This window comes from Peromyscus maniculatus, chromosome 4 (genome assembly GCF_049852395.1).
Source record: "Peromyscus maniculatus bairdii isolate BWxNUB_F1_BW_parent chromosome 4, HU_Pman_BW_mat_3.1, whole genome shotgun sequence".
Classification (NCBI taxonomy): Eukaryota; Metazoa; Chordata; class Mammalia; order Rodentia; family Cricetidae; genus Peromyscus; species Peromyscus maniculatus.
This window is the reverse complement of record NC_134855.1, coordinates 5,081,855-5,109,078: the sequence shown is the minus strand read 5'-3', so window position 1 is coordinate 5,109,078 and position 27,224 is coordinate 5,081,855. Positions and strand designations below refer to the sequence as shown.

The window sequence follows — 27,224 nt, the reverse complement described above, 5'->3', positions numbered from 1 at the left end:
TTTATCATTTACCTCCACTGGTCTCCCAAGGAAATTCTTCTCCGTCACCTTGTACTTGTAGAAATCACCTTTGTGTTTGTAGGAGACATTGATATCCATATTCAAATGCAGTTGTTTAGACAGGAGTGAATATTCTGTCAGGCCCTCGATGGCATTAATTGTATCCTACCAACAATCAGCAAAGCACAAAAGCACATTTAGTTTATTTATACATGCTCGGTTTACAAATAGACCCACTTTTGTTTTGAGAATAGGATTCCGACGTGTAGACTTGAACTTGAAATACTCTTTCTTCAGCCTCCCAAGTGATATGTACACCCAACTCTACCAATCCCCTTCTTAGGAGGTGGTGGGTGGCACTGTCTGGAGATGAAACTCCAGCTGACTGAGTGAAGCAGTCGAGGGACCCATTGTGGAGGTATAAGAATGGACATTGTTTTCATCAGGGACAGGAAGGAAGTATGGCTTCAGGTCTGGGTTCTCTACATATTCTGCACATGTATCCTTAGGTAGGTCACTCTGAAAAATACCTCTGATGCTGCAGAATTATCTCTTTCTCATCCTTTAGCCTCGGTTTAAACACCCCCACAGTGAGGCCACAAACTCTCTGTTCATGATGGTTTTAATGTTCATTTCTTGCCTTTTATAGAGTTCACTGCAATTTATAATACCTTTATGTATAGTTATTGATTGCCGCTGTCCCCACTAATGTAAGATTTACGGAGCATACAGGGATCCATGTCTTTCTTGGTGTCTGCTATGGTTGATTGTGTCCTTCAGTTCATGTATTGGAAACTTAATGCCCAATGTGGCAATGTGGAGTTGGGGGAGGATCTAATGGGAGGCGTGCAGGTCATGGGCACCACCCTCACAAGCAGATTAATGCCATTGTCCTTATAAATGAATGAATTTGCCCCTCCTCTCTCCTCTCCCCTTCCCTCCCTCTCCCCCTCTCTTTTTCTTTCTCTTTGTCCTTCATGGAATGACACAGAAAAGATGTCCTTGCCAAAGTAAGGCCCCTCAATCTTAGTCTTTCCGTCCTTGAGAAACATGAGCTTATATATTTCTATTAATTATAAATTATAAAATTATAATTTTCTATACATTATAGAATATTGACTATAATAAATTATAATTATTAATAGTTTTAAGTGTTATACTTTGATGTGATTGGCAGTGTAATAGGTTTGCTCACATCTGCACAAACAAGTAGGTTTTTTTTTTTTAGTTCTCTGAAACTTGTGTAAATTTTATTTATTACTGTAAATACTAAAATCACATTGAAAACACCTTAAAATCAAGTTCCAAACCACCTACTAGAGAAAAATCACTATGGCATCCAGTTTCTTTGATTGAACCTGGTTAACAAAAGAGGCAAAAGACATGGTTTGTGATGAAAGTTACGATTTAAATGCTAAATATTTCCAAGTTTTAATAAAGTATATACCAATTCCAAGTACCAAGCATGATATCAAAATTCAAATTCATTGGTTTACTCTTAATAAGCATCAAAATCAAATTCTGTTCATTGAATCCTATCTTACTTGATTTACACAATGCATTCAAAGGTGAGTTATAATTAGGAAAAAGTACCCATTGAATGCATCATGTATAAAAATGCAATTAACATTTCAAAATCACACTTAAAAGAGAAAATACCTGAAAAGTTAATTCTATTAATAAAATTATTTGAAACAATATCATCCTGCAGATAAAAATATATTTCTTGTATATACATGTAGATTTCTACATGAAAGATAGGATTCAGCTCCTAATAGAAAAGGGCTGACTCCTGATCAAGACATCTTAGATTGCCAATCCATGTGATTACCACTGTGAAGAAAACTGAAAACAGAAGGAGAAAAGGGGTAGGTTAAAGAAGAATAAAAGTTTGGTCGCCTACTCTGGAATAGCGGCAGAGTTGGGTGAGAAGCAGGAGATGAAGGAGAAAGGAGACACAGAAGACAGAAGCCCTCAACTCTGACTGGAAATGGAGAGTCAAGAAAGTTGAGAAGACATGATACAGTTGCAGTGAGATGCTTAAAACTAGAATCTGGTGGTTATAGTTATAGAAGCTCAAATAATCATCTTAAAATGGAATCAGACAAACATCTAAAATTTCATCGAGGACCATATTACATTGACTAGATAACTCAGCATGATATTATCATTAAAAAAAAAACCCATAAAACAACAACAAAAAAACTGCTCCAAATCACATCAAGTCATCAGAAGACATTTGAATCAGATCATATTCATCGAAGCTTACAAAGACCCTGACTGGCTGCAAGAGACAGTACAGTACTCTAGAAAGAAATCCTATTGAGAGGTACCAGTGCCAGAAACTCCACTGGACCCTACCCAGGCCCTGCACTGTGGACTTTTCAAATGATTGGACCAGGTTGTGTCCAGCAAAACATTCTATTGTTTTGTTGACAATGAATCAAATTGAGATTGTTTAGAACAACCTCAATTGTGCTGGGGAAGGTAAGAAGTTAAATAAGATAAAGAAATGTCACCAAAACTTCATGCAAACTAGAGCATTCAAGTTCTTTGCTTCCTAGTTAATGCTGTGTGCAGAAGTATCCTTTAAATGACATTTTCCTAACAAAAAGGTTCCCATTTCCTCACACATGAGAATAATTGCATTATTTGGGATCCTTGATCACTATAAATCACTTACTGTCTCTTTTCAAAGACAAAGTTCTCTTATTTTACATAAATCCTATACTGAAAAAACAATCTAGGTGCTAAATGTTATCACCAGTCATGTTAGGAATGTCTGAAGAAACTACATTAACCTTAAAACAAAAATGTTTTTGTCAAATTTCAGACATAGGTAATTAAAAACTGACTGGCCCCACCAGGGTGAAGATGAAGGGAGGCCCTAATAACTCTAGAGAGCTTATACACACACAAGTGAGTGTCACTTTTATATCCTAGTTTTATTAAATATTGCTTCTTTGGGATGTGTTTAACAGCTCCCAAAACATTTCTGTGTAAGGATTCAAAGCGGTCAATAGTAAAATACAGCTTCAATATAAAGTTTGTCACAGTTTACAGTATTCAAAAATGATAGACCTGCCTTTAAAAAAAAAATCAAAAAAGACCATTACATCCAAAACATAAGAAAACAATTAAATAAACACGTTTGGCATTTTCATTACTTTATAGTATAAAACAGAATATTAAATCTATTACTGGCAAGTGGACACTGATCTGTTACCTAGTTTGAAATGTGTCGCATTTAAACACACTATACAAGTTCACTATACAAAAGATTGATGGTCTTTTTGATGAAAGAAGTGCACCCTGAAAAGTTTTGCCAGTTTAGAATATTTAGCTCTTAAGGTTTAAAAAAAAAAAAAAAAAGTCTTTTTCCTTTTTAAAACTGATGGCTGAATTCAGTCTTTTTTTGTTTGTGTTGTTTTTCCATTTGTCAGCCTTCCTGGTTTAAAAACAATAGTGTCTATGGACGCCCACCAGGGGGCAGTGTAAGATTAGCCATTAAATCACAAACAGCTGCAAATATTGTGCATTCACCTTGTCGTGGTGGGTTCATCTCTGCAAACCTCTTCAGAATGTTGCTGATCATCATGGGCGCAGCAACAGAAGAGTTCTGCTGTCTGGGAATGTCTGCCTGCTGGGTGGTACCTGAAGTCATGTCATAAATGATTGGAACTATTATACTAACAGGTTCTTGGGGTTCTGATGTTTTCTGAGTTAGTTGAAGGAAAAACAGCATTTTGGATTTCAGCACCACAGCTGGTGTCCCAGGAGGTGCAATCGGTGGCGCGCTGGGAGGGATGGTGAGGCAAAATTGGACATTCCATTTTAGCTGTGTTGCCTGGTCTGGGAACAGCTCCAACTTCATAATATGCACACAGTCACGGAGGATGTGCGTTGGTGCTCCCAACAGCTTGGTGAAGGCTATAAGTGTGTTGGCTTTAAATGGTGGTCCTGCGACTCTTGTCTCAAAGAATTTCTCCAAAACTTGAAGCTCATCAGGTTTCCACTGTCCTGCATTTTCAGGTGTCACTTTTAGCTGAAGGGTCTGGTTGGTTTTGGGACTAAGGGCTGCTCTGCATTTCAGGGCATCTGTCTTGAACATGATTACACCAGGTTCGTTGGAATTGATCAGCTGCAACGTTTCCTGTTGAATAATTCTTTGAAGGTGTCGTCTCATGATGACAGACCCAAGGAACCTCTCCAGCGGGGAACAAAGGTGACTGCCTGCCAGGCCAGGCACAAGGCCTGGCGTCGGCGAGGGGAGCAGTAAGATGTTCAAGGCACTGTGAGTGAGGATGGTGGGTATGGATGCCGCCCAGGAGCGCTGAGGCAGTTTGCGAGGTGGAGGCATGTTGGTTGGCATTGTCTGGGAACTTGTGCCAGCTCGAGGGGAATGAGAAGCATCTGGGACAGGAGAATGGAGAGATGGGTTGGCTGGTGACATTCCAGGCAAACGGGTTGCTGGTGAGGGTCCAGACACTTGAGGAGACCCAGGCCAGTTTCCTGCTCGTCCACTTGGTGACACCATAGTGTATGGAGAACTAGGGTCAAGGGTTCCTGGAGACCTTGTGTGGATCATAGACGGGGACTGATTAGCTGTGTTGTGATAGGATGCAGGGGGTGAAGTAAGAGGGTAAGCGCCTGAAGTTCCTGGCTGCTTTGGAAACGGCTGTTGCTGAGGTGGCTGGAGCTGTGATATTAAAGAGTCCATCATATCACCTCCTATAGGAGAAGGGGGGTTATCATCCTCATTTACAGATCTTCTCCGAGCATCCTGATTGCTGTCAACAAACATGTTCAGGAACGTCTTTAATCCTGGTGCAGGATAGAAGCCTTCAACTAACTTGCTGTTATCAAAAAGACTATAGGCCCCATCCCGTATTGCCACAACACCTCGACTACGGCAGTATATGTCAATGCAGTACATGTTCCTGAAGGCCAGTCTGATGTGGGTGGACGACTGTGGGAGAATGGAGAAACACTGGTAGGCAGTGTTAGTTCTCTGAGTCAAGCCCAACATTGGCACAGTAGGGAGTTTGTTGATGGCATTTAATGGTGCTTGAGTATCAAATAACACCTGTAACAACTGAACCACATTTGGTGTTTTGTTGAACATTTCCTGAAGTTGATGGAGAATGGTATTGTGACAGTTACTGCAACCTGAGTTTGGGCCAACTGTTCCCAACGAAATATGAAATTTCTGATGAATGGAATTCCACTGGATACTAATTGAGCTTCCTTTGGTGGTTCCATAACACAAGATAAGTTTCCGATAATTATAAACACGAACTTCTGAGAAAATATTCAGATGAGCAGGTATGTCTGGTAGAGAACGAGCAAATTCTAACACACATTCATATAATCTGGCAATGCTGCTCCAGTCATTAAGAAACATTTCAACTACTTTTCCACCACCAACAGGTTCAGATAACAGATTTTCATATGTCAGGTAAACATGCCGGGATGGTCCTTGCTCCCTGGTGGAAGTGCCATTGAGCGGACAATTTGCAAATACTAACTCTGCCACCCATGTGCGGTTATTTCTACCTTGTAATCGGAAAGTGCAATCAAGGAGAGAGCGGTCCAGGGCCTTCTGAGTTTGCTCATTTACTCCCTTACAGGGAGGAATTTTTAATAGGCGAATCGCATGGCTGAAGCCATCCCCTTCCACTTGCACTCCCTGATGTGGGATCTCCAGGTTGGACAACTCCAATCGAAGTCCGACAAATGGCATGTTGGTGTCACACATAGCGACAAAATGAGCTAGAACTTTATTGAAGGCACACATTTCTCCTGATCGTTTGGCTTTCTTGCATTCTACTGGACATGGGTCATCAGACAACTTGTGCTTGGTACCAGCTTTGATCTGTTTCCCAGTCTTTGTATAGGACATCAAGTCCTGGATGTTGTCCTTGAATTGCTGCAGAAGCAGTGCCATGACAGGGCTGTCTTCACGATCTGCAGTACTCACAGACATGAAGTAATACTTGTACGATAGTTGTGTGGGCTTACTGGGAACCTCAAGCATTTCCACAACAATGTAGTACTGTGGAAGACGGGTAAGTTTAATAAAGAGTTTATTCTTGGAAAGGTTTCCAATGGGATGCGTTGAATAGTTGGAAAGCTGCAATGTTTCAGTGGTTATTGCAGGCAGATGTTTTATAGATTGTTTGCAGCGCTGTTGTCCAAGCCAAAACTTAAGCTGCTGTATCCAAGGGATGATTCGCTTCATGTCATCATTCACAGATTTTTCCATGTCCTCCAGAGTGGCCTGGTCAAGTCCATAAAGCATCAATTGGAACATTCCAGAATGCAAATCTACAAAAATGTGTAGGCACTCCGAATTACCACTGGGCTCCAAGATGGGAACAATCAGAGCTGGAAGTGCAGTCTCTATGGAAGAGTTTTCATTAGCATTGAAGCTTCTAAGAATGGCCTTCAGTTCCTGCAGCTTCTGATGGGCTCTTGCATGAACACTGTCAATCAGGAGCTTTTCTATTGATAAGTGGTCAATCTTCATAGCTCTTTCTACTAATTTAGAATCCGAAGCTGGCAAAGGAGGATCATGAAAGATCTGTAAAGGCTTGGAGACATCATTCTCATCTATTTTAATTGTGACTTTGTGAATTGATGCTGTGCCTGTTTTTCTCCCTAGAACCTGCTGATTCCAAACTGAGAGAGAGAGGCACTTTCCGGCATGATACCTTTCCACCTGGACAAGGTCGCCCCACCTCTCTCGGATTAACATTAGAGTCTGGGAATGTAACACTTCTAATTGAAGTGATAAGCAGAAACAATGTAGGCAGTTGTACATGTCCTGAAGAGGTTTCTCATCTGCAAAGAGCCGAGACTGCACCAACTGATGGATAAAGTCGATTTGCATGCTATGAACCAAAGCGCGGCCATCTCCTGTTTCCTTATCCTCAACTAGAATTTCTAGCTTGAGAAGGCGCCATGAAACTTCTGGATCATCACCCATTACTGTCAAAGTTGCTTCAAATTCTCCTTCAACTCGAAACTTCACACGGCCATTTGCCACTGTAAGATTTGCTAGCTGTGGAGGAAGATCTGTTGTTACAAGCCTATGTCTAAGAATTTGATTAAGCTGATGAAGTGTGGCTTGTTTCTCAATTTTGGTAATTGGGTCTGGAGGAATAATTTTATCCCTGATGCAGGTTGGCAGTCGTGGATAAGAGCCAGTAGTCAGCACATCAATGGCATATGGGATAGCAAAACTAGGCAGGCGTGCATGGACCAGTGCATCTCTAGCTAAGGAGGCCAAGCGATCAGCAGTGTCCACAAACAAGAGAGCTTGTTGATCTAAAAAGCTCGAGATCATCGCACACTTCTCGACTTTGCCAGCGTCATTAGCCCACTTTACTAAAGCTAATAATCGAACGAAGAGTTGATGTGTCCGGCTAGCAAACTGGACAATTTCTACTTTCCTTTCCACGTCCGATTTCCTTGGCAGTAAGTCCGTCAATACCAAGAGCTCCGAGTAGGCCCGGTGGAGGAGAAATTCGATGAGCGTGCGAAGCCGGTAACCAGGGCTAGCCGCGGCCGCAGCTGCCGCCGCCACCGCGGCTCCAGGAGGCGGAGGAACCGGGACAGACGCTGAGCCGCTGCCGCCGCCGCCGCCGCCGCCGCCGCCGCCGCCGCCGCCGCCGCCGCCACCGCCGCCGCCGTCCGGAGGGATCAGCTGGTGGTTCTCCAGCTGCACTGAGGCCATGGCGGCGCACAGCCCGGCTTGGAGCAACCGCCCGAGATGCGGCCCTGGAGCTTCCTCCCGGGCTCGGTGACCGCACCGAGGCGGGCGCAGGCAGTGTGGCGGCCACCTAGCGCAAGGCCGCCTCTGAACAGGAAGCCAAACCCGTGTTGCGGAGGCCCGCCCCCATGTAGGGCCGGGCCGGCCGGCCGCAGGAAGGCGAGGGCGGAGCGGGAGGGCGGAGAGGCGGGCCGGCCGCCGCTCAAGGAAGCGAGCTTCAGCGACTGCTCAGCGGCCGCCGGGCCGGTGGGCTGCAGCCACAAGTAGTGTTTTATAGACAACATTATGATAGCCACAAATCTAGCAGGAGGCCACAGGAAGTTTTCAGCTCTACTATAATTTTATGAATCACCATTATATTTATTGTCTGTTATTGACCAAAACATTGTTATGCAACACATGACTGCGTTAACCAACTGTGTAACAATGGTCACAACAGAAAACACGATCGATAGGTAGCTAAACATCATGCAGGAGAGGAATCATCGGTACCTTTGCTTCCATGGCAACCACTACTTATTAAGCAGGATGTGATGTAATTGCTGGTAACCTACCAGCCTTCCATGGTCTTTAAAGACAATGAAAGAAGCACCATGGGGCATAGCGTCAGGAAGCTGGGTGCTGACTGGCTCCTTGAATAACCCTCCTCAGGCTCATTTCCTCTTCTGAACAATGAAGTTACTAATACAGATAACCTCCAGGGTCCTAAGATTCTAGACATGGTTTGTACCTATGGCAGCCCATTTGTTAGAAAGAGTCATGGAGGCCAGCCTGAGTGTGGAAGGCGTAGTGTGGGCAAGAGGCACAGATCAAGCTAACCACACGTTACCTGGGTGGAATAAAAGCCGCCTCCATACCTCTGCTCTTCAGACAACCACTTGATGATTGGGTTGATGTAATTCGTCTCCTTCAGGTTCAGGCTGGTGAGCAAAGCATAGGCTGTGGTCTCTACCATACCTGCCGTGACGCTGTTAGGTGCAGAGCTGTGGGTCTGTTGGTGAGTGTCTTTCCAGAAACGGTAAATGGGTGGATCACCTGATGGCAACACATTACTTCATTAGTAGAAGTAAAAATGGGAACTTGACATAATCCTAGCAGGTGTGTGATGGCCTTCTCACTTTTAGAAGTTCTCTTCATTGTCAGAACTTTGTTAAGTTTCAAAACCGGGACAAATGGTTGAGGTGTCTGTTTAACGTATGAAAGTGGACCTGGCTACCAGGTTCTCCCAGCATCCCTACCTATTACAGGGCATGGCTGGCACAACCCGCCCTCTGCCCTGAACTCTTCAGCCCAGGGACTGGGCTGGCCTTCACACAGAGGCACTTCCTTATATAATCCAGACATTTTGGTCACCCTCGCCTTTGTACCTTTGGCCTCCTGGCTGCTGCACCTGGTTACCCTTTCTCCCTTCCCCTCCCCCTTCCCACATGGCCCAGCTCAGTCTGGTCCTTTCCACTCTGGACTCTCCCAGATGTTCCTGCCTCTGGCCATGCTTTCCCACATATCTATAATAAATGTTCCCCTCCACCACACATAGGAGAAGTCATGGCCTTTTCTTTCCTTTTTGTTTCTTTTTATTTTCATTTAAACTTCGTCAAGGTAGCCAAGACAAAATGAGATCCCATAATGCCCTGCCCTTCTCTTCACTGGAGGATGGCTATGCATGCCGGAGAGCACAGACAGGCTGGCCGCGGAGCAGGGCCTGAGAAGCTGGGACTCAGGACCAGGTTCTAGCTGTCCTCTCCTAATTGACTGGGAGAACCCAGGGAGTTCATCAGTTCTGTGGGACCCAGGCCCCCATACTGGGAGTAGATAACATTCACATCTATGTAGTGAGACTCACAGAAATAAACAGGGAAGCATGTTTATAAGCCAGCAAGCACCATGCATAAGTGAAGAATTATCATTATTCACACTGAAAGAATAAACTTGACATAATACTTTCTCTTTTGAGGAAAACAAAAGCCACTACCTGGAATTTTGAAGGTTAATCTAATTTTGAGATATCTTTTTACAATTAGTTGTTACATGATTTACATGAGTGAACAAAATATTTTCTTGTATTTCTCATACTCAGATTTACCATATTTAAAATTATATTTAAAATAAAAGTTTTATTTGGGTTTTAAATCTTAGATTTGAATTATTCAGTTCCCCGCTAACTTTGAAAGTGTATGATTTTTATAATACATCTTACAGTACCCAAGACATTTTTGTGCTATTTCTGAAGCATCAAAGAACTGGTTTTGAGGTATGTATTAAAACTTAGGCTTTTTTAAAGGAAAACAAAGGTGAAATTTTGTAGACAGTCATAAACCTCACACAAAACTTGTTAAACATTTAGAAAACTCAAATTGGGACAGGGCTCAGAACTGCTAGCCATGACACCTACAGCAACCTCCTGGTGAGGCGTAAGCCAGGTCACACACTCCTGGTTCAGTGGCTTCTGGTGGCTCAAAGTGGCCGTTAAAGCTGATGTGCTGGAGCCAGGCAGCCCGCGCTGGAGGACACCGTTTGTGGAGTGGAGGCGGCATAGCCCATTTCAGCCTCAGCTTGTCGGCTTGCCGGGCTGCTGGGGTTTAAGTTGGCTTGTTCTCAATGAGATCAGTGTTACATGGGAAGAGCGTGGGCCGTGAGGCTGGACATGGAGGCTTTTCTAGGGGTGTAGGCTAGTTACTCTTGTTCAATCATCTTTTCTGTCTCCCCAAAGTGCCCACTTGCCTTCTCACTGGGAGGGCTTCACCAGAAGCCCTCGCGATGCTGGAGCTGTGTGCTTGGCCCCCAGAGCCATGAGTTCAAAGGGCTCTCTTTCCTTTGGCCATCTCTGGTACTCCACTGTGACAGCTGAACACGTACCAGGCAGGTTCTTCACCATTGCACGGCTGTATACTTCATCCTGGAGACACCAGAATGACCCTAACCTTTTCTTCCCTGCTCTCACTTCCTGCTCTCAGCTCTCTGCTCGGCACCACACTGGCCTCCATGCTGCTACCGGAACACCAGGAATGCTCAGGGCCCAGGGCATGCGCACAGCTGTTTCTTGCTTCCTTTCCTTTCAGATTTACACTCAAATACAGTTATGTGCCGCACAATGATATTTCAGCCAATGGCAGACCACATATGTGACATTATTTACCCCATTGTCTCCATGGCTACGGTCCTTAGGTTTGTGTAAGGACACTCTATGGTGATCATGCAATGGGAAACATTTCTCAGAATGCACCAAGTGTAATTCAACTGTATCATATTCTTTTTTTTTTTTTTTTTTTTTTGAGGCAGGGTTTCTCTGTGTAGCTTTGTGCCTTTCCTGGATCTCACTCTGTAGACCAGGCTGGCCTCGAACTCACAGAGATCCATCTGCCTCTGCCTCCTGAGTGCTAGGATTACAGGCGCGCGCCACCACTGCCAGCTTGTACCATGTTCTTGTGAGGCTTAAATCCAGATGTACAACCCAGATCCTTGTTGTAGCTCTTTTCCCTGTTTAATTTGACTTCATTTCTGTTTCCATAACATATTTATAAAACTTTACTTATTTCTCATGCTTGCTTCTTCCCAACTAGAATTTACGCATCATAAGGGTCTGGGTTTTAAAAAATATGTTATTTGTTTGTTTGTTTATTGTGTGGGTATAGGTGGGCACGCTTGTGCCATGCATGCTTGTTTGTTTATTGTGTGGGTGTAGGTGGGCACGCTTGTGCCATGCATGCTTGTTTGTTTGTTTATTGTGTGGGTGTAGGTGGGCACGCTTGTGCCATGCATGCTTGTGGAATCAGAGGACAACTTGCAGGAGTTGACTCTCCCCTTCCACCAGGCTTAGTGATTGGACTCAGCTTGGAGGCTGGGCAGCAAGGCCCTTGTTGGCCCTGCATCTTTGTTTTGTTTTGTCTTTTTCTAAGACAGGGTCTCATCACATAGCCAAACTGGTCTGGAACTCTGGATCCCCCGCCTCGGTGTCTGAGTGCTGGGATTACAGGAGTGACTGGCAGAGCCAGCCAGGCAGGATTTATTCTATTCTGTTTGCTCTGTTGATCTAGTGCCCAGCACCCTTGAAGAATCCATAGGACTCTCAATAGCTACGTGCTGAATGAACGAATAAGTATTTAGTGAGTGAGTGACTGATTCATCACCTTGTGGTGTAAGGATTACCTCCTCGTGGGTGAGGATGGTGTCTCACTCTGCTTCCGTCCCACTCACTTCCCAGTGTTGGGTTGGAACCTCCAGCTCGCCCCTGAATGATCCGGAAAGCCCCATTCCCTACCCCCCTCTTTCTCTCTCTCCTTCTCTTCCTCCCCCTTCCTCCCTCTCTCCAAATCCCACCTGCTCAGAGAGTCTCAGTTCCTCATTCTTGGTGGCTACTGCAGCTTCCTCCCCTGAAGTGGCCAGCTGCCCAAGTTCCCACCTAAGCGCTCAGCTTTTGACCATACTTGGGTGCAAACCCAGCTTGTGGCAGGCACGTCATCACCCCTCACCTACAACCTATAAAGTCTCTGGGACAGGAAAACTCGTCCTGGGGTTGCTTTGCTCAAATAAACGTGTTGTCATACCTTTTCAATTCGGCTTGATCTGGCTTACTATGTTGGTGGAGAAACCTAATACCCAGGATGCAGACTCTTGGTGCTCAGTTTGTGCCTGCTGAGCAGCAGTGTGGAATGAGTCTTACCTTTAACCACAGCTTCCCTTTTCAGGGCTGAGACAATTGAACGCAATCGCGGGTGGGTTCTGTCTCCTAGGGAAAGAGCGTAGGCCACGATGGCCAGTGTGAAGGTACTCTTGGATGGCAGGGTGTTTTCAAGCAGGAAGGAGTCAGCTTTAGTTAGTGCTGTGTCGATTTTCTGGAAACAAGAGCAGAAGACAATTAACTTTCTTTGTCCAACATCAGCCTGTAAACTGATGGGAGCAGTCCTGAGATTGCTAGCAAGCCCGTGCCTGTCTGTATGTCTGTCTCTCTTTGAGTATGAAGACCCTGGAGACCTGTGTATACAATCAACAAAGTAAATCCTTTACAGAGAAAGGGTGTAGTCTATCTCAGAAGAAACCACATGGTTGTCCAAATTGGGCTATGCTTTCTGCCACTGACTTCCTCTTTTTCCTGCAAAGTTTGTCCCTTGAGTTTCTGGTTCCATCACTGTCCCAACCCCCGAGGAGAAGCAACAGTGTAGACAGGATTTTCGTCCTGTGTCAGCATAGCTGAGACAAAGCCATATGTCCGAAAGGGTCATACCAAAACAAACAGAACAGAACCACAATGGCGAAAGGAACAGAGCAGCTGGAGCTCTCCGATCCTCACAATGCCTAGGAAGAGCCCCTGTCCTGTGCTGAGATTGCCAGAGAGCCAATATGGATAACAAGCCAGGGAGAGTCTGCTAGCATCCTGCCTGGCTCTTCTCCCAGATCAGCCTGTGCCTCCTGTGGCATGAGTGTCAATCAGCACCTAGACTGCCAGGCCCGGGTTCTTGTTGACTATTTTCTCTCAAGCGTGAACACCAATGCTTGTAGAAATACTTGAACAGAATAAAGCTTTTGTGGCTCATGTTCTGCAAATTCCCTTTGGAAATTGAAATTCCAGCTCAGTTCTGTAACCTGATTTGCAGGGCACATCTAGCTGACTTTGGCTTTGCAGACAGGAATGCTTAACCTCAGAGCAGAGCTCTCTTTCCACAAGGACCGTTGTCTATGTTAACCTTTGGAAGCTTCTTTTACCTCCTTGTTTTTTTCGGCATGGACTCCCGCTGAACCTGGAGCTTCCTAGTAGGCAATACTGGCTGTCCAGCAACTCTCAGGGATCCTCCTGTCTCTGCTTTCCCAGGACTGGGATCACGGGTGTGGTCATGTCAGACCTAGCTTTTTATGTTCATGCTGGGGATCTGAACTCAGATCTTCCTGCCTCAGTGGTAAGCACTTTCCTGACTGAGCCATCTCCCACTTTCTACATTGGGAAGCTTCTCTGTTAACTTAAATAGGTGGGTCTTCTCTTTACTTCCGCAGCTTTCAAGCAAACCAAATAATATGACCCAAAGAAGCAAAAGTGTGATTGGATGCTGGGGAGTCTCCTCAGTGCTGAAGGCAGTAGCATGCACACGTAATAGAAGAGGTAAGAGTGGGAAGCTAGGCCTAGAGAGACGGCTCAGTGGGTTCAGAGCACTGGCTGCTCTCGCAGGAGACCCAGGTTTGGTTCCTAACATCCATATCAGGTGGCTCACAGCCACCTGTAACTCCAGCTCCAGGGAACCTGTTGCCCTCTTCTGGCTTCTGAGGTGGACATACAGACAAACAGGTACACATGCATGCACAGAAGTAAACTTTAAAATTTAAAGTTTAAAATTTAAAGAGAGGGGAGCTAGACGCATTGACTCATTCTCCCACCACAGTACTGTTGTGGAATATCAGTTGAAGATGTTTTACATTCATTTGTGCTGTGGAATATTTGTTTAATGATGCAAAAATGTATTACATTCTTTTATGTTGCATTTGTTTAACTCTATGAAGCTGTGTTACTTTGCCTCTCTCAAACACCCGATTCATCTAATAAAAGGCTGAACGGCCAATAGTTAAGCAGGAGAGAGGGGTGGGTGGGGCTCGAAGGCAGAGAGAATAAACAGGAGGAAAAAAAATCTAGGCTCAAAAAAAGAAGAATGAGAGGAGCAAGGAGCAAGAAAAAGAGGAGAGGAGGACGCCAGGGGCCAGCCACCCAGCCACCCAGCCACCCAGCCACCCAGCCACCCAGCCACCCAGCCACCCAGCCACCCAGCCAGCCATGGAGTAAGAAGGAAAGAAAGATATATAGAATAGAGAAAGATAAAAAGCCCAGAGGCAAAACACAGTTAAAGAGAAACAGGATAATTTAAGTTAGAAAAGCTGGTTAGAAACAAGTCAAGCTAAGGCTGGGCATCCATAAGTAAGAATAAATCTACATGTATTTATTTGGGAGCTGGGTGGTGGCCCTCCAAAGAGTTAAAAAAAAAAAAAACCAAAAAAACTCAACTACATTTGGCATTCCAACATAAGGCCACAATTTCCACATAAGGCCTGAGAATACAGCTTCTTGAAGAGTCTCTGCTATACAGCCATCCTTTTCCACACTAAGAAGAAACAAAAAACTAAGTAAAAAGCAGCTGCCTAACTTCAGGGTGCTGTGGGATGTCTTTCTGTATGCTGTGAAGGTGTTGCTCTGATTGACTGATAAATAAAATGCTGATTGGCCAGTAGCCAGGCAGGAAGTATAGTGTAGGCAGGATAAGGAGAGAGGAGAATTCTGGGAAGCAAAGGTGAGTGAGGAGACACTGCCAGCTGCCACCGCCATGAGAAGATGTAAAAGTACTGGTAAGCCACAACCCACGTGGCAACTTATAGATTAATAGAAATGGGTTAATTTCAGATGTAAGATCTAGATAGCAAGAAGCCTGAGCCATTAGGCCAAACAGTTTAAGCATAAGCATCTGTGTGTTTATTTGAGTCTGAGTGGCTGCTGGCCCAGGCAGGACTGGAGATAGCTCCAGCCACAGCAGGGCACTAGCATTCCAGATCAGGGTGGCAGTTCTCAGTCACCTACCTCTGACTGGCCCGAAAGCTTTAGGCTTGGCTTTCACGGACCCAAGAAGTGGGTGGAGCCAGCCGCCAAATCTATGGTGGAGGGCCTAGCCACAGGGCTTCACTGTTTAAAGGCTCATGTGGTCAGAAAAGACTAGACATAAGCAGTAAAAGAGGTCCAGATGGAGAAAATCCTCTAAACAGGCTACAGTGTGTTCAACAATGTGCATAGGCTTAAGAAAGAAAAGAGAAAGGATATAGACAGTAATAGAAAAAGTAAGTAGTTTAAAAATAATAGTCTTTACAGAGAGAAATAAAGCAATATAAAAAAAGAATAAGTCACATAGAGATGGGAAATACACAGGGAGTCTGGATCCTGTACGTTGCTGTATTGACCTTGAATTTTTTGAACACTGATGAGTAAATGGCAATGGTAACAGACATGGGGTTGTGAACTGAACCAATGTAGATGCTTCAGGGCTACCTTAACTTTAAAAAAGAAGTGAAAAAAATGTTACTTTTGGAGAGAGGTTCTGCTTTTGTTTCCACAGGAAATAAGAGGCTGTGGATTCCTTCCAGGTTAAAAATGATCAGGTGTGATCAAGGGAGACCTCCTGAACCTTGTCAGCAACAAAGGTTATCATTGGTCTTCCCAGGACTTGGCCATTATCTTAATTTTCTCAGGGACCCCTAAAGATGCCTTTGTCTGCAGACAGCAGGAAGCAGTCTGGAGAAGATGACGCCCACACTCCCAAGAGATGGGGTGGGTGAAGGTTGGTTATTTGGTGGGTGATGGATGTTTGTTATCATTTAGGGGAATATAGGGATATAGGATAAAAAGACAACTATTAATCTCAGATATTTTCCATTGGCTTGGATTTTGGTATATTGATACAAATTTAAAGTTATTTTGTTATACTGTATATATATTTCTGCTCTTGTTTGGGGTATTGTGCTTATACAGCTCATTTAAAAATGCAATGTATAATTACGAAAGGAGGTTAGTAGTTAATCTATAACAATCAAGCTTATAGTCACATTAAGTATGTTTTCAAGGTTAAAAAGGTATATTTTAGACAGATTGATGATTTTCAAACACTTCAAAGACCTACAGAACATGGCATTTAAGATGTTTAATAACCTAAGGTTTTTCATGACAATGAGACACATCTGCTCCTGGCAGCACCAATTTACTTCATAAAGCATGATGGGCATCAAAGACACTCCATATGGAGTTTGCTTTCAATGTGGCAAGGCTAGCCATTTGGGCAAGAAACTGCTCTTGCCTCAACTGCTGACAGTGTGCTGTACAGACTAGACAAGCAGGACACAGGAAAAAGACAGTTGAACTTTGCCAAGACAAGGCAGGATAATCCTTTGAGATTCTTGCTTCACAGAAAAGTCTGCCAGATATTCGGCAGCACACAGAGGAAAGTAACTGCTGAACTTTGGCAATGTAAGGCAGGACAGTCCTTCAAATTTCCTGCTTCACTGAAAAGTCTGCCAGATCCTCTAGACCTGTAGGCTGAAGATGGATGCTCCAATGTTGCAGAGGAACTTTGGTTGACTGTCCAGGAAGCCAAATGTCTGGGTTAGGTAGTACTACATCCTTCTGGGGGCTTTGATGGAGTTAAAGACTAAATTAGTCATAGTTGCAGTTTTCCTTAGTTATGATAGAGAGTAAATTAGGTATAAAACTTTGGAATCACTAAGATAAGATAGCTAATGGAGTATTTTCTCTGAATTTGCTAAATACAAATGGACTGAATATTGTAAATGTAGTTCTTACTTGACAACTGTTTTTGTTGTATATAGTTTACTATGTTAAAGTTAAAACCTTTCATCTTCATTTTGACAAAAGGGGAAAATATTGTGGAATATTAGTTTAATATGTGTTACATTTATGCCATGGAATATTTGTTTAATGATGAAAAGATATGTTGCATTCTTTTATGTTACATTTGTTTAACTCTGTGAAACTGTGTTACTATGCCTGCCTAAAACACCTGATTTGTCTAATAAAGAACTGAACGACCAATAGCAAGGCAGGAGAAAGGATAGGAGGGATTGGCAGGCAGAGATAATAAATAGGAGGAGAAATGTAGACTCAAAAAAAAAAAAAAAGAAGAAGAACAAGAGGAGCAAGGAGCAAGAAAGGGAGGAGAGGAGGATGCCAGGGGACAGCCATTCAGCCACCCAGCCACCCAGCCAGCCATGGAGTAAGGAGGAAAGAAAGATATATAGAATAAAGAAAGATAAGAAGCCCAGAGGCAAAATGTAGTTAAAGAGAAACAGGATAATTTAAGTTAGAAAGGCTGGCTAGAAACAAGCCAAGCCAAGTCCGGGCATTCCTAAGTAAGAATAAGTCTCTGTGTATTTATTTGGAGCTGCGTGGCAGGTCCCCAAAGAGTACACGGTCCAAGTTACTATCTCAGCTCTACAGTTTAGTGATCGGCAACACTGAGCAATGGGAGTCATCCTGCTTATGGTATCAGCTTTGTCAATTCTCCATGCATCTCTATAGGTCAGATTGGATGGCAGAATCTATCACAGTTATGAAATCATTTGATTCTGGTCTTAAGGTCATTTCCAAGTAATGTGAAAAGCAGTAAGAGAGACATTTGAAATGAAGTGTCCTCTGATTGGTGAGGGCGCCTCCCTCCCCCGCCTCAAGTGTGCGATAGACTAAGCCAGGTGAGGGAAAGAAAACTAGTTCTTACCATCAGGGGGCATACGTCCATAGCCTTTCTAATTCCAATCACAGAAAAGGCTGTCAGATACAAAGTGTTCTCTTGGGCTTCAACAGGTAAAGTACCCTAAAAGAAACAGTGTTTTAAAAGAAGGGCAAATGAATTGTCAAAGTGAAATGATCTGGTTCAAATCTCTTTGGGATCATCTCCATGTATCCACATCACTCACCAGCTGGATGCTCACTGTTTCCCAAGAACACTGGCGTTTTGCCAGTGCCTTTCTTAGCCTGTCTCCCTCATCTTCACCTGTCAGCCTCACCTCATGATTCTTTACCACATTCACATTTGCCCTCTCCTTCAAGATCCTGTAGATGCCATATCCGCTATGAGACACCACTTAGCCCTCTTAGGGCAGCGTGGTCCAGGGCCGGGCTTACAAGATCACTAGTGGAGTTATTCTCTCTCCAGACCTATTTTTATGCCACTCACAATCTAATTTTCTTGGCTTTAGCTCTTTGAATGAATTTTAATCTTTCTCTTCTCCCCTCTCCTCCACTCTGGAATTAAATTTTCCAGGCATAATAGGTATTTGAAAAGTGTTCGTTTTTGCTAGTCATCAGAGAAATTCAAACCACAAGGAGACAATATCTCACACTGTTGCCATGGCTATGACAGAATGACCAGAGGAGATGTTGCCATGGTGTGGAGACAGGGAACTGCTGTGCACCATTGCTGGGGAATTAGCACAGCCACTATGAGACACAGTACAGAGGCCTCCCAGGAATTAAAAACCAAACTCCTGATACAATGACAGCCACTATGAGACACAGTACAGAGGCCTCCCAGGAATTAAAAACCAAACTACTGATACAACGATTCTACTCCAGGGTATATACCCAGGAGAAAGGGGATTAGGATCTCAAAGACACATTTTCAGTCACACGTTCACTACAGCAATGTTCATAATAGCAAGATTTGGGATGGACACACACACACACACACACACACACACACACACACATTCTAAAACAGGTTTTATATCATAAACATGAACAGTTTTGGTAAAAAGGAGAAGTAAATTGACTTTGAAGAAAGATTCAGACATGTTCCTGTGTCCCTTCTTCAGCTCCCAGGAGTCACACGGAGCTTCATCTTTCAGTTCCTCCAATCCAGACTCAGTCCCCGGCTGCCAGTGAAGCTGGGCTTTCCTTTCACTAAAGTTTTACACACTTGAAAATCCTTATATCTGACTTACATGCTCATTGTCAACCTGACACCATCTACAGTCAGCTGGAAAGGAGACGAAGGATTGTCTAGATCAGTCTAGATCAGTCTAGATGGGCCTGTGGGCATCTTTGTGGGTGATTATCTTGATTATGTTAATTGAGGTGAGAAGACAAGCCCCTGTGGGCGGCATCATTCCCTGGGCGATGAGGAGCTGAGCACAGCATGCCGGCATTCACCCCCTCTTCAGTTCCTGCTTCCATGACTTCCCAGCTACCGCAGGCTGGGTCTGCACTGTGAGCTAGAGCCTCCTCCCAGCATTTGCTTTCGTCAGGATATTTTATCACAGCAGCATGATGAAACTAGGTATATTTCTCCCTCTCTTCTTTAACCCCCATAGGAAGATGGGGATAAAACGGGAGTTTGTTCATAAAACTAGTGCTAATTTACACCTTTGATCGCCTTACCTGTAATTTTATTGGTAGATATTGGGAATTTTCCTTGAAAGATCCATTTTCCAGCTGACAGTTCTCAATCAGCCACAACAGAGAGTTACAAATGGAGTTCTGGTCCTGCTTCACGTACTTAGACACTTGTCCAAGCACTCTCAATGCAAAAGCTGTTAACCTTTGAGACAAATCACACACGCATCTTAGAACACGGAGCCTCTTCTGGCCTTCTTCTACATAGTGTTTATTTGCATACTTTTATTCTTTAAAAGAAATTAAAAGCGAAGACATGCAATTTTAGAATAGGTCATCATTTTACAAAGTGACAAGGTAGGATATTTGAAAAATCTTCAAGACATTAGTCAACAAGTATGAGCAGCACACCTGTGACTATGACACTATTAGCTAGCACTCAAAAAACTGATTCCTGGTGACAAAAGAAAGAAAGGAAGGAAGGAAGGGAGAGAGGGAGGAAGGAAGGAAGGAAGGAAGGGAGGGAGGGAGGGAGGGAGGGAGGGAGGGAGGAAGGAAGGAAGGAAGGAAGGAAGGAAGGAAAGAAGGAAGAAGAAGACGACACGTCAAGTTAAAGGTTACAGCGGTGAGGCAGACAGTTTTCAGTCAAATCACTGATCCGTAGAAGTGAGATACAGAAGAGGAAAAATGTGGGCAGCTGAGCCTCATCTGAGTTCCTTTATCCCTGGAAGTGGCTCTCTCCCTTCCTGTTAAGCTCTGCCATGGACTTAGAACCTGTCACCCGACAAGGAAGATGTAGGATGTCACCTACTTAGACAGAAAGCGGCACCAGTCCACCAGCGTCTGCCCTGGACTAACAGTAAGGACAGGATTCATGACTTGGATAGCTGCAGAGAGACCACTCTTGTAGCCCTCCTGACATCCAGAGAACCCACTCTGTTATTCTTAATGAATGAACCAAGTACTGTATGAGAATAAAAGGTAACGTCTGTTACTCACCAGGTGCTGGCACTTGCCCCCTTCCACATGCTGTAGGAATAGTCGCTGTTTCTGTAGGACATGATGCTCACCATCCCTAAGAGGGAGCAGAAAAAAGAACACAACACTTCACTTCCTGGGCATGCTGGGTCAGCCCCGGGGTGGTGAGGCCTCTGGTGTGAGCAGCAATCGTGGCCAGCCTTGAATTTTCACAGGAAGTGTGCGAATTACTCGAGTTGGGGATCAAATAGAACATTCTGCTCCCATTCAAAGAGGAAGGGGCGATGCTCAGAGTCTGGAAGGCAGGTGTCTTGTTTCTCATCCAGGCACTTTGGTGATTTAAGCCAAAATGCCTCAGAAAGAGTATATCACATGATTTTTTTTGTGGTTGTTGTTGCTAAAATTCTTTTATAATTAATCACACACACACACATATAATTCATGACAATTTAAATATTGCAGTAAATAAAATATTTGCTTTAAATCTGCAAGATGACATATAAACAAATTTTACCTTCTTTTATTTTTTTCTGCAGGTTCTGTTTTTCAGTTAATGAATTGGGATAAAAAATGTTCCAGTGGTTTCCTGCTTCCAGGTAATGGAAAACGTAGAACACTGGCACAATGCTCATGAGCTCTGCCTCGGCACTGCCCCTAGGGAGGTGGGTCAGGATGTGGATGCCTTCCTTACTCACAACTGTGGACAGGAATTCCCCTATAAGCAGTCCTGAAACAAAAAAGAGACCCAAGTAGACAACCACTCTCTATCAGCTTCCAACAGTGTGTTCTGAAGAGGAAACAACCGTCTCTCTTCTTCCCTTTTTAATATGAGCAGTTTACCTGAATCACAGAAATTGAGGGAGAAAGCTGCATTTGATTGGGAACATGGGTTTTGGTGGTAGATAAAGCAATGTGGTGGAATACAGCTGCATCATTAGGTGCAGACATCGTAAACCATACTGACTAATCCTCAAATGAAGCAAGGCAAAAGAACCTGACCAGAGAGGTTGACCTCTGAACCCACAGCAACACTGTGCAAACACGGGCAAACCAACTTCTTATACGTCTGACATCGGGATTCCACAGGACCAAAAAGGCCCCTTCTAGTGCTGAGAGTCTGTGGTTCTACCATCTGAGATGAGATGTAGCCAGGACGTTCTGTCGTGTGGGTGGTGAGTGACTGCAGTCCTGGCTGACACCCAGGGAAGCCATCAAAGGTGTCCCTTTGTGAACACCCTGGAGCGGAGAGTCCCTGGTCTGGCTTGAATGCATCTGTCCCTCCATCTGCTGAAACCTAGTCCACAGAGGTGATGGAGTTGAAGGTGGGGATTTCTGGGGGGTGGGAGAGCTGCTCACTCCTCCTTTGATGTTTTCCCTTCTACCCCAGGCATGTAAGGGTGCCACGACAAAGCACTGGCTGGACAAGCAGGGAGCAACCCTTGCCAGGAACTTCAGAACCTTGATCTGGGACAAACTCCAGAATGTGAGGACTAAGAACCTGTCCTTTAGGAATTACCCCAGACTCCAGTATTTCATTACAGCTGCACACAAAGCCTAAGGGACCCCCAGGACCCTAGGGCTGACACTTGAAGGAGAGTTGGTGTCCCCAGACTGTTTGTAGGTCACAAAGTCTTCAGTGGGGCAGGACTGGCTGCTGGGACCGTGGGAAGTTAAGGGATGAAGCAGCTGTACCCATTCTAGAGAAGTCACTGGGATAACCACAGGAATCCCCAGCAGGGGAGAAGAATTTCCAATTAAACCAGGCGAAGGGAGTTGGAAAAGTTATCAAGTGTTTGAAGATGAGGAAGGTGGGAGGCAGGGTTCTGTCAAAAGCCAATTAATGTGTATAGATGAAGAAAAATAAAGAATAATCACGAATATATGTGACTTGGGTTTGAAGCACAGAGTAAAAAATAATAATAAAAATGAGATTTATGGCCAGGAGGTGGTGGTGCATCTTTAATCTTAGCACTTGGGGGGCAGAGGCAGGTAGATCTCTGAGTTTGAGGTCAGCCTGGTCTACAAAGTGAGTTCCAGGACAACCAGGATTACACAGAGAAACCCTGCCTCAAAAACCGAGAGAGAGAGAGAGAGAGAGAGAGAGAGAGAGAGAGAGAGAGAGAGAGAGAGAGAGAGAGAGAGAGTTGCTCAGACTGGCCTCCATCTCACTGTGCAGTTACAGATGCCCCTCAATTTCTGACCTGACCTGCACCCACCTCCCCAGTGCAGGGATTACAGGCAGGCATCACCATACCCAGGACTTCATGTGTGCTAGGCAGCTACTCTACCAACGAGCTTCATCCCTGGCCCATAAATTAGATTTATTTAATTTACCTTTTACACTCAAAATCCTTTTGATGCTGGTTTTCGGGACCAAATCTAATGGTATCCTGTATGGAAATTCCTTTCGTCTGCTAACAGTACCTGTAATAATAATAATAATAATAATAATAATAATAATAATAATAACAATAAAAACTAGATTTGCCTAGAGTTCTTAAGGGAAAGAACTATTTTTAGATTATATATCTACTTTTATCTGTGGCTGTTATGTAGAACTGAATAGTATTGTAAAATAAAAGAAAAAAAAGCTAAAAAAAAAAGAAATTTTCAAAATAAAACACATTTATAATAACAACATTAAAGTTTTAAAAGAAGAAAAAAATGGTGAAGGATTTTAATAAAAGCCTAGGCTTGCAAAATCTCCTTAAACAACACACTAAATTTGGAGTAAGATTCCCGGTCTTTTTAAGGCATGAGACCAACAGGTTCTATCGATGTTATCCTCAAATAGCTGGCATATAATTTCTGGGTTGTCTGCACACCAGCCCCATTGGGAAGCATGGCCACACATTCTTCCTACCCCGTCCCCCTCAGAGGGACTTAAACAGTTTCTCTATGCACACAACAACACAGTTTCAGAACGCCAGTTTCAGAGAATTTTAAATTATAGCCACTCCCCATTTTATGTCATTTTAGTGATTGACACCAAGACTCATGACTATTCCAAGTGCTAAGAGTAATTGGCTGTAGGTGCTATCCAGAGATGGGAGAGACGGCTGTGCCCACGCCAGCTCCTAGTCTCAGGGAGGAGGGGCATACAGAACATAAGAGCCAGGAGATGGGGAAGAACACTGTGCACGCTTTCTTCTGGCTCTGACACGGATGTTGAACTCATGAACTCACAGCAGCTGTGGTTATCTGCTCAAGATCAAACCAGTTAAAACTTCCAGCATGGATGAGGCCCCTGTGTAGCAGTTTCCTCCTATAATCAGACATTCCATCCTGCCTGGAAGCTCCTTAGGCAGGAACTCCCTGAAACTGACCACATTCACGAGGCCCCTCCCTGCCCGAGTAAGCCGAGCCGGGACACAGGCGCTCAGACAAGCCAAGCTGCAAAAAGACTGCAGCCGCGCCAGATTCCTGGAAGAAGCAGAAACCAGCTGTGCTGCCAGGAAGAGGTGTAGACGAGTCACTCAGGAAGGACACTCTCCAACCTGCTGAGCTGCCTGCAGGCTGTGCAGTGTGCTCCAGGTCCCCAGCTTTGTGAGGTGTCACCTGTGCGCAGGTGGGCATTGGTGATGCAGCTGTCTGTGAGTCATTCCTGATCCTGTAAGGGACCCCTCACCCACATTCCTGTAAGTAACGACAATGAAACTCATTGGTTCACCAAGCTGTACTTTGGTGGTATCTGTACTTTGGTCTGTTGTGGGTTCCCTACGGTGGATGAGTAGGTGTGTGTGTGTGTGTATGTGTGTGTGTGTGTGTGTGTGTGTGTGTGTGTGTGTGTGTGTGTGTGTTGAGTTACCCAGGTAAGGTTTTGTCACATAACAGGTCTACCCCTCCCTGAGGAGCTATTGGCAATAGATGGCTACTAAGGGAGAGTCAGCTCCCCCCGCCTTTTTTTTTTTTTTTTGGTTTTTCAAGGCAGGGTTTCTCTGTGTACCCCTGGCTGTCCTAGAACTCGCTCTGTAGACCAGGCTGGCCTTCAACCCAGAGATCCGCCTGGCTCTGCCTCCCAAATGCTGGGATTAAAGGTGTGCGCCACCACTAGCTGAGTCAGTTTTCTTTAGGGAGATAGACACTGGTAGGTTGCCCATACACTGATGACCTCATACCCATGAATATATGGGTAGGTAGCACTAATTGGACTTAGTGGGATTTAAAAAAAAAGTAATCAAGTAAATTAAAATTTTTTTAAAAAGGACATGAAATTGGGAGGGAGATATGCTGAGTTAAGTCGGGTAGTAGAGACTAGCTATGATCAAGATACATTGTAGACACGTGTGACAATTTCAAAGAGTAAATAAAAATCTTATTAAAATATGCATTGCCCTCAAACATGATTCTGTTTATCACTGTACTGACAGAGAGCCAAGTGTCCACTAAGCCAGCTAAGGGCAGGGCCACATTGCGTTCGTTGGTTCTCACAGGAGTCCTGCATACAAGGTCTATTTGTATTGTTTCAGTTTTGTGCAGGGATAGCACAGGTGGTGCCGAGGTCCAGGCGCAGGAAGGATTACTGCAGGGCTCACCAAAGTCACTGTAGTGCGAGTCCAGCTCTAGCACTCAGCAGAGTCCCTGGCAAGATGAAGATGCTATGCACAAATTCTGAGATCTCATGGATGAGCTGCATGGCTTTGGCAAAGATACAAGAATGTTCCTCAAGAAACTTCTCTGTTATTTAACCCTTGATAGAACCTGAAGATGTTGCATTAGAATCAGTCAGTGAAGGCATTCAGGAAGCTTGAAGTAAGGGTGACAGGGCATGGAGTTTGAGGGTATGCATGTGACACTAAGCAAGACAGCCTTTCTATGTTCTGTTTACGCCTTAGTTACAGAGGTAATGATGTTTTCAAAGGCGTTTTTGAGGGGGTAAAAATGATGCAAAGAACCTGAATACATTGATAGTGTAACAATTTAATAAGGGCTGTAGCAGTCTGTCTGTCTGGAAACAGTTGTTAGTGGAGCTGGTTCTTTTGGAAGCACACCTGGACCTAGCCATGAGTCAGTTTGCAAATGTTTTCTTGAAAAGTTCTTGCTTTGAGAAGATTCTCCACTGAAGGAAAAGAAGAGACACAGAGCAGTGAAGAAGAATTTTCTAAGTGACTGTCTCACTGTGGTGTTTTAAAGGGTGCTTGTAAAATAATTGCAACATGGCTAGCTGTTGGGTGTTTTTTTGGACAGAGGCTTCTGTGGTAAAATACTGTGTTATTGTGAGGATGAGTGGAGAATCCAGTGAGGGGTGAGTCCTGTTGTGTTGCGGACTGTTACTTTAACTAGGCAAAGATGTGTTACATTTGTTTATGTTGCAGAATACTACTTTAACTGTGTAAGGGTGTGTTACATCTGTTTCTGCTGCTTTTGTTAGTGATGTGAAGATGTGTTATGTTTGTTTGTACTTATAGGAAAAAGGGGCCAGCTAAAGAAACCCGCCTTGACCCTGGAGCCCAGAACCAGCAAAAGAAAAAGCCTAGATCTGGGACCCGAGCCAGTGAAAGAAACACTTTATCCCTGAACCCAGAACCAAAGAAACATGCCCTGATCTGAAACCAGTGCCAAAGAAACACATGTTGTACCTAGAATCAGAGCCAGTGAAAGAAATATGCTCTGGCCTGAGAATTAGAGCCAAAAAGCTAAGAAAGGCCAGTGAAAGCAACACAGTTTGGCTCTGAAATCAGGGGCATCTTTGCCCTGACCAATGAAACTAACCGATCCCTGAGCAGGAAAAACTAACCAATCCCTGGATAGAAAATCTTCTCCCTGGAGCAACTCTGCCCTTAAGAAATCCTATATAAACCCCCTGCCTGGTCAGTTGTCAGCTCTTCTTTCCCACCCTGGTAGGGGCAGCCACTCTCCTGGACTCCTCCTTCCCAAATAAGTGTCTTTCTCAAAAGAGTCTTGGGTGTGAAGATCTTCATTCGCTGGCACAGAGAAGAACCTTGCTAAGATGTTCCGTAGTGGACTGAGCAGAAGAAACCTTGCATAGATGTTCCCTTAGGGAGCTGAGAAGGCAGAGCTAAACAGAAGAACCTTGCTGAGACGTCCCTTAGGGGACTGAGCAAGGCAGAGCTGAAAAGGTAACAACTTTTCAATGAGCCAGAGGAGATTGTTATATTTCTGCAGGGCTTTTCCCTTTAGCAGAATGCAGTAAAAGAAGCAACATCTTGGGCCAGAGAAGAAGCAGAGCTCTGCTGGGGAGCCCCTGTAAATGGGGGCTGAGCAAAGCTACAGCTCTCCAGGAGAGGAGCAGGTTTGCTATATCCTGCTACCATCCTCCACCACACCCCAACTCAAGGTATAGCCTGACTCCCGAAGAGTCAGAACACCTTTCCCTCCAGAGCCGAGCTGTCCCATTGCAGCTCCAGATGCCAGAGCTGTCCTAGAAGCTCAAGGTATAGCCTGGCTTCGCGAGCAGTCAGGATACCTTTCCCCTGGAGTTGCAACACTCAGTTCCAGTGCTGCATTTGTTTAACTATGTAAAGATTGTTGCATTTGTTTCACCTTGCCTGACTAATAAAACACTGAATGGCTAATAGGTAGGCAGGAGAGGGATAGGTGGGGCTGGTGGGCAGAGAGAGAGAATAAATGGGAGTAAAGAGAAGAGGA

At 44.4% G+C, this 27,224-nt stretch overlaps 1 protein-coding gene and 1 pseudogene across 2 annotated transcripts in view; both read right to left on the bottom strand.

Annotated features, from left to right (window-relative positions):
- C5 (complement C5) overlaps positions 1–27,224 on the bottom strand; it is a 110,478-nt gene that overhangs the window by 26,757 nt on the left and 56,497 nt on the right. Inside the window, exons 23-30 of the mRNA XM_006988736.4 lie at positions 22,950–23,039; positions 21,130–21,342; positions 20,637–20,712; positions 19,683–19,842; positions 18,022–18,117; positions 12,435–12,606; positions 8,604–8,809; positions 13–165 (exon numbers count right to left, since the gene is read on the bottom strand). Coding sequence (XP_006988798.1) covers positions 13–165; positions 8,604–8,809; positions 12,435–12,606; positions 18,022–18,117; positions 19,683–19,842; positions 20,637–20,712; positions 21,130–21,342; positions 22,950–23,039 — 1,166 coding nt within the window. The remainder of the gene's footprint in view (positions 1–12; positions 166–8,603; positions 8,810–12,434; positions 12,607–18,021; positions 18,118–19,682; positions 19,843–20,636; positions 20,713–21,129; positions 21,343–22,949; positions 23,040–27,224) is intronic.
- LOC102918604 (mediator of RNA polymerase II transcription subunit 14 pseudogene) lies at positions 1,416–7,957 on the bottom strand (annotated as a pseudogene). Its single transcript, XR_013050392.1, has one exon. The product of XR_013050392.1 is annotated as a mediator of RNA polymerase II transcription subunit 14 pseudogene (transcript).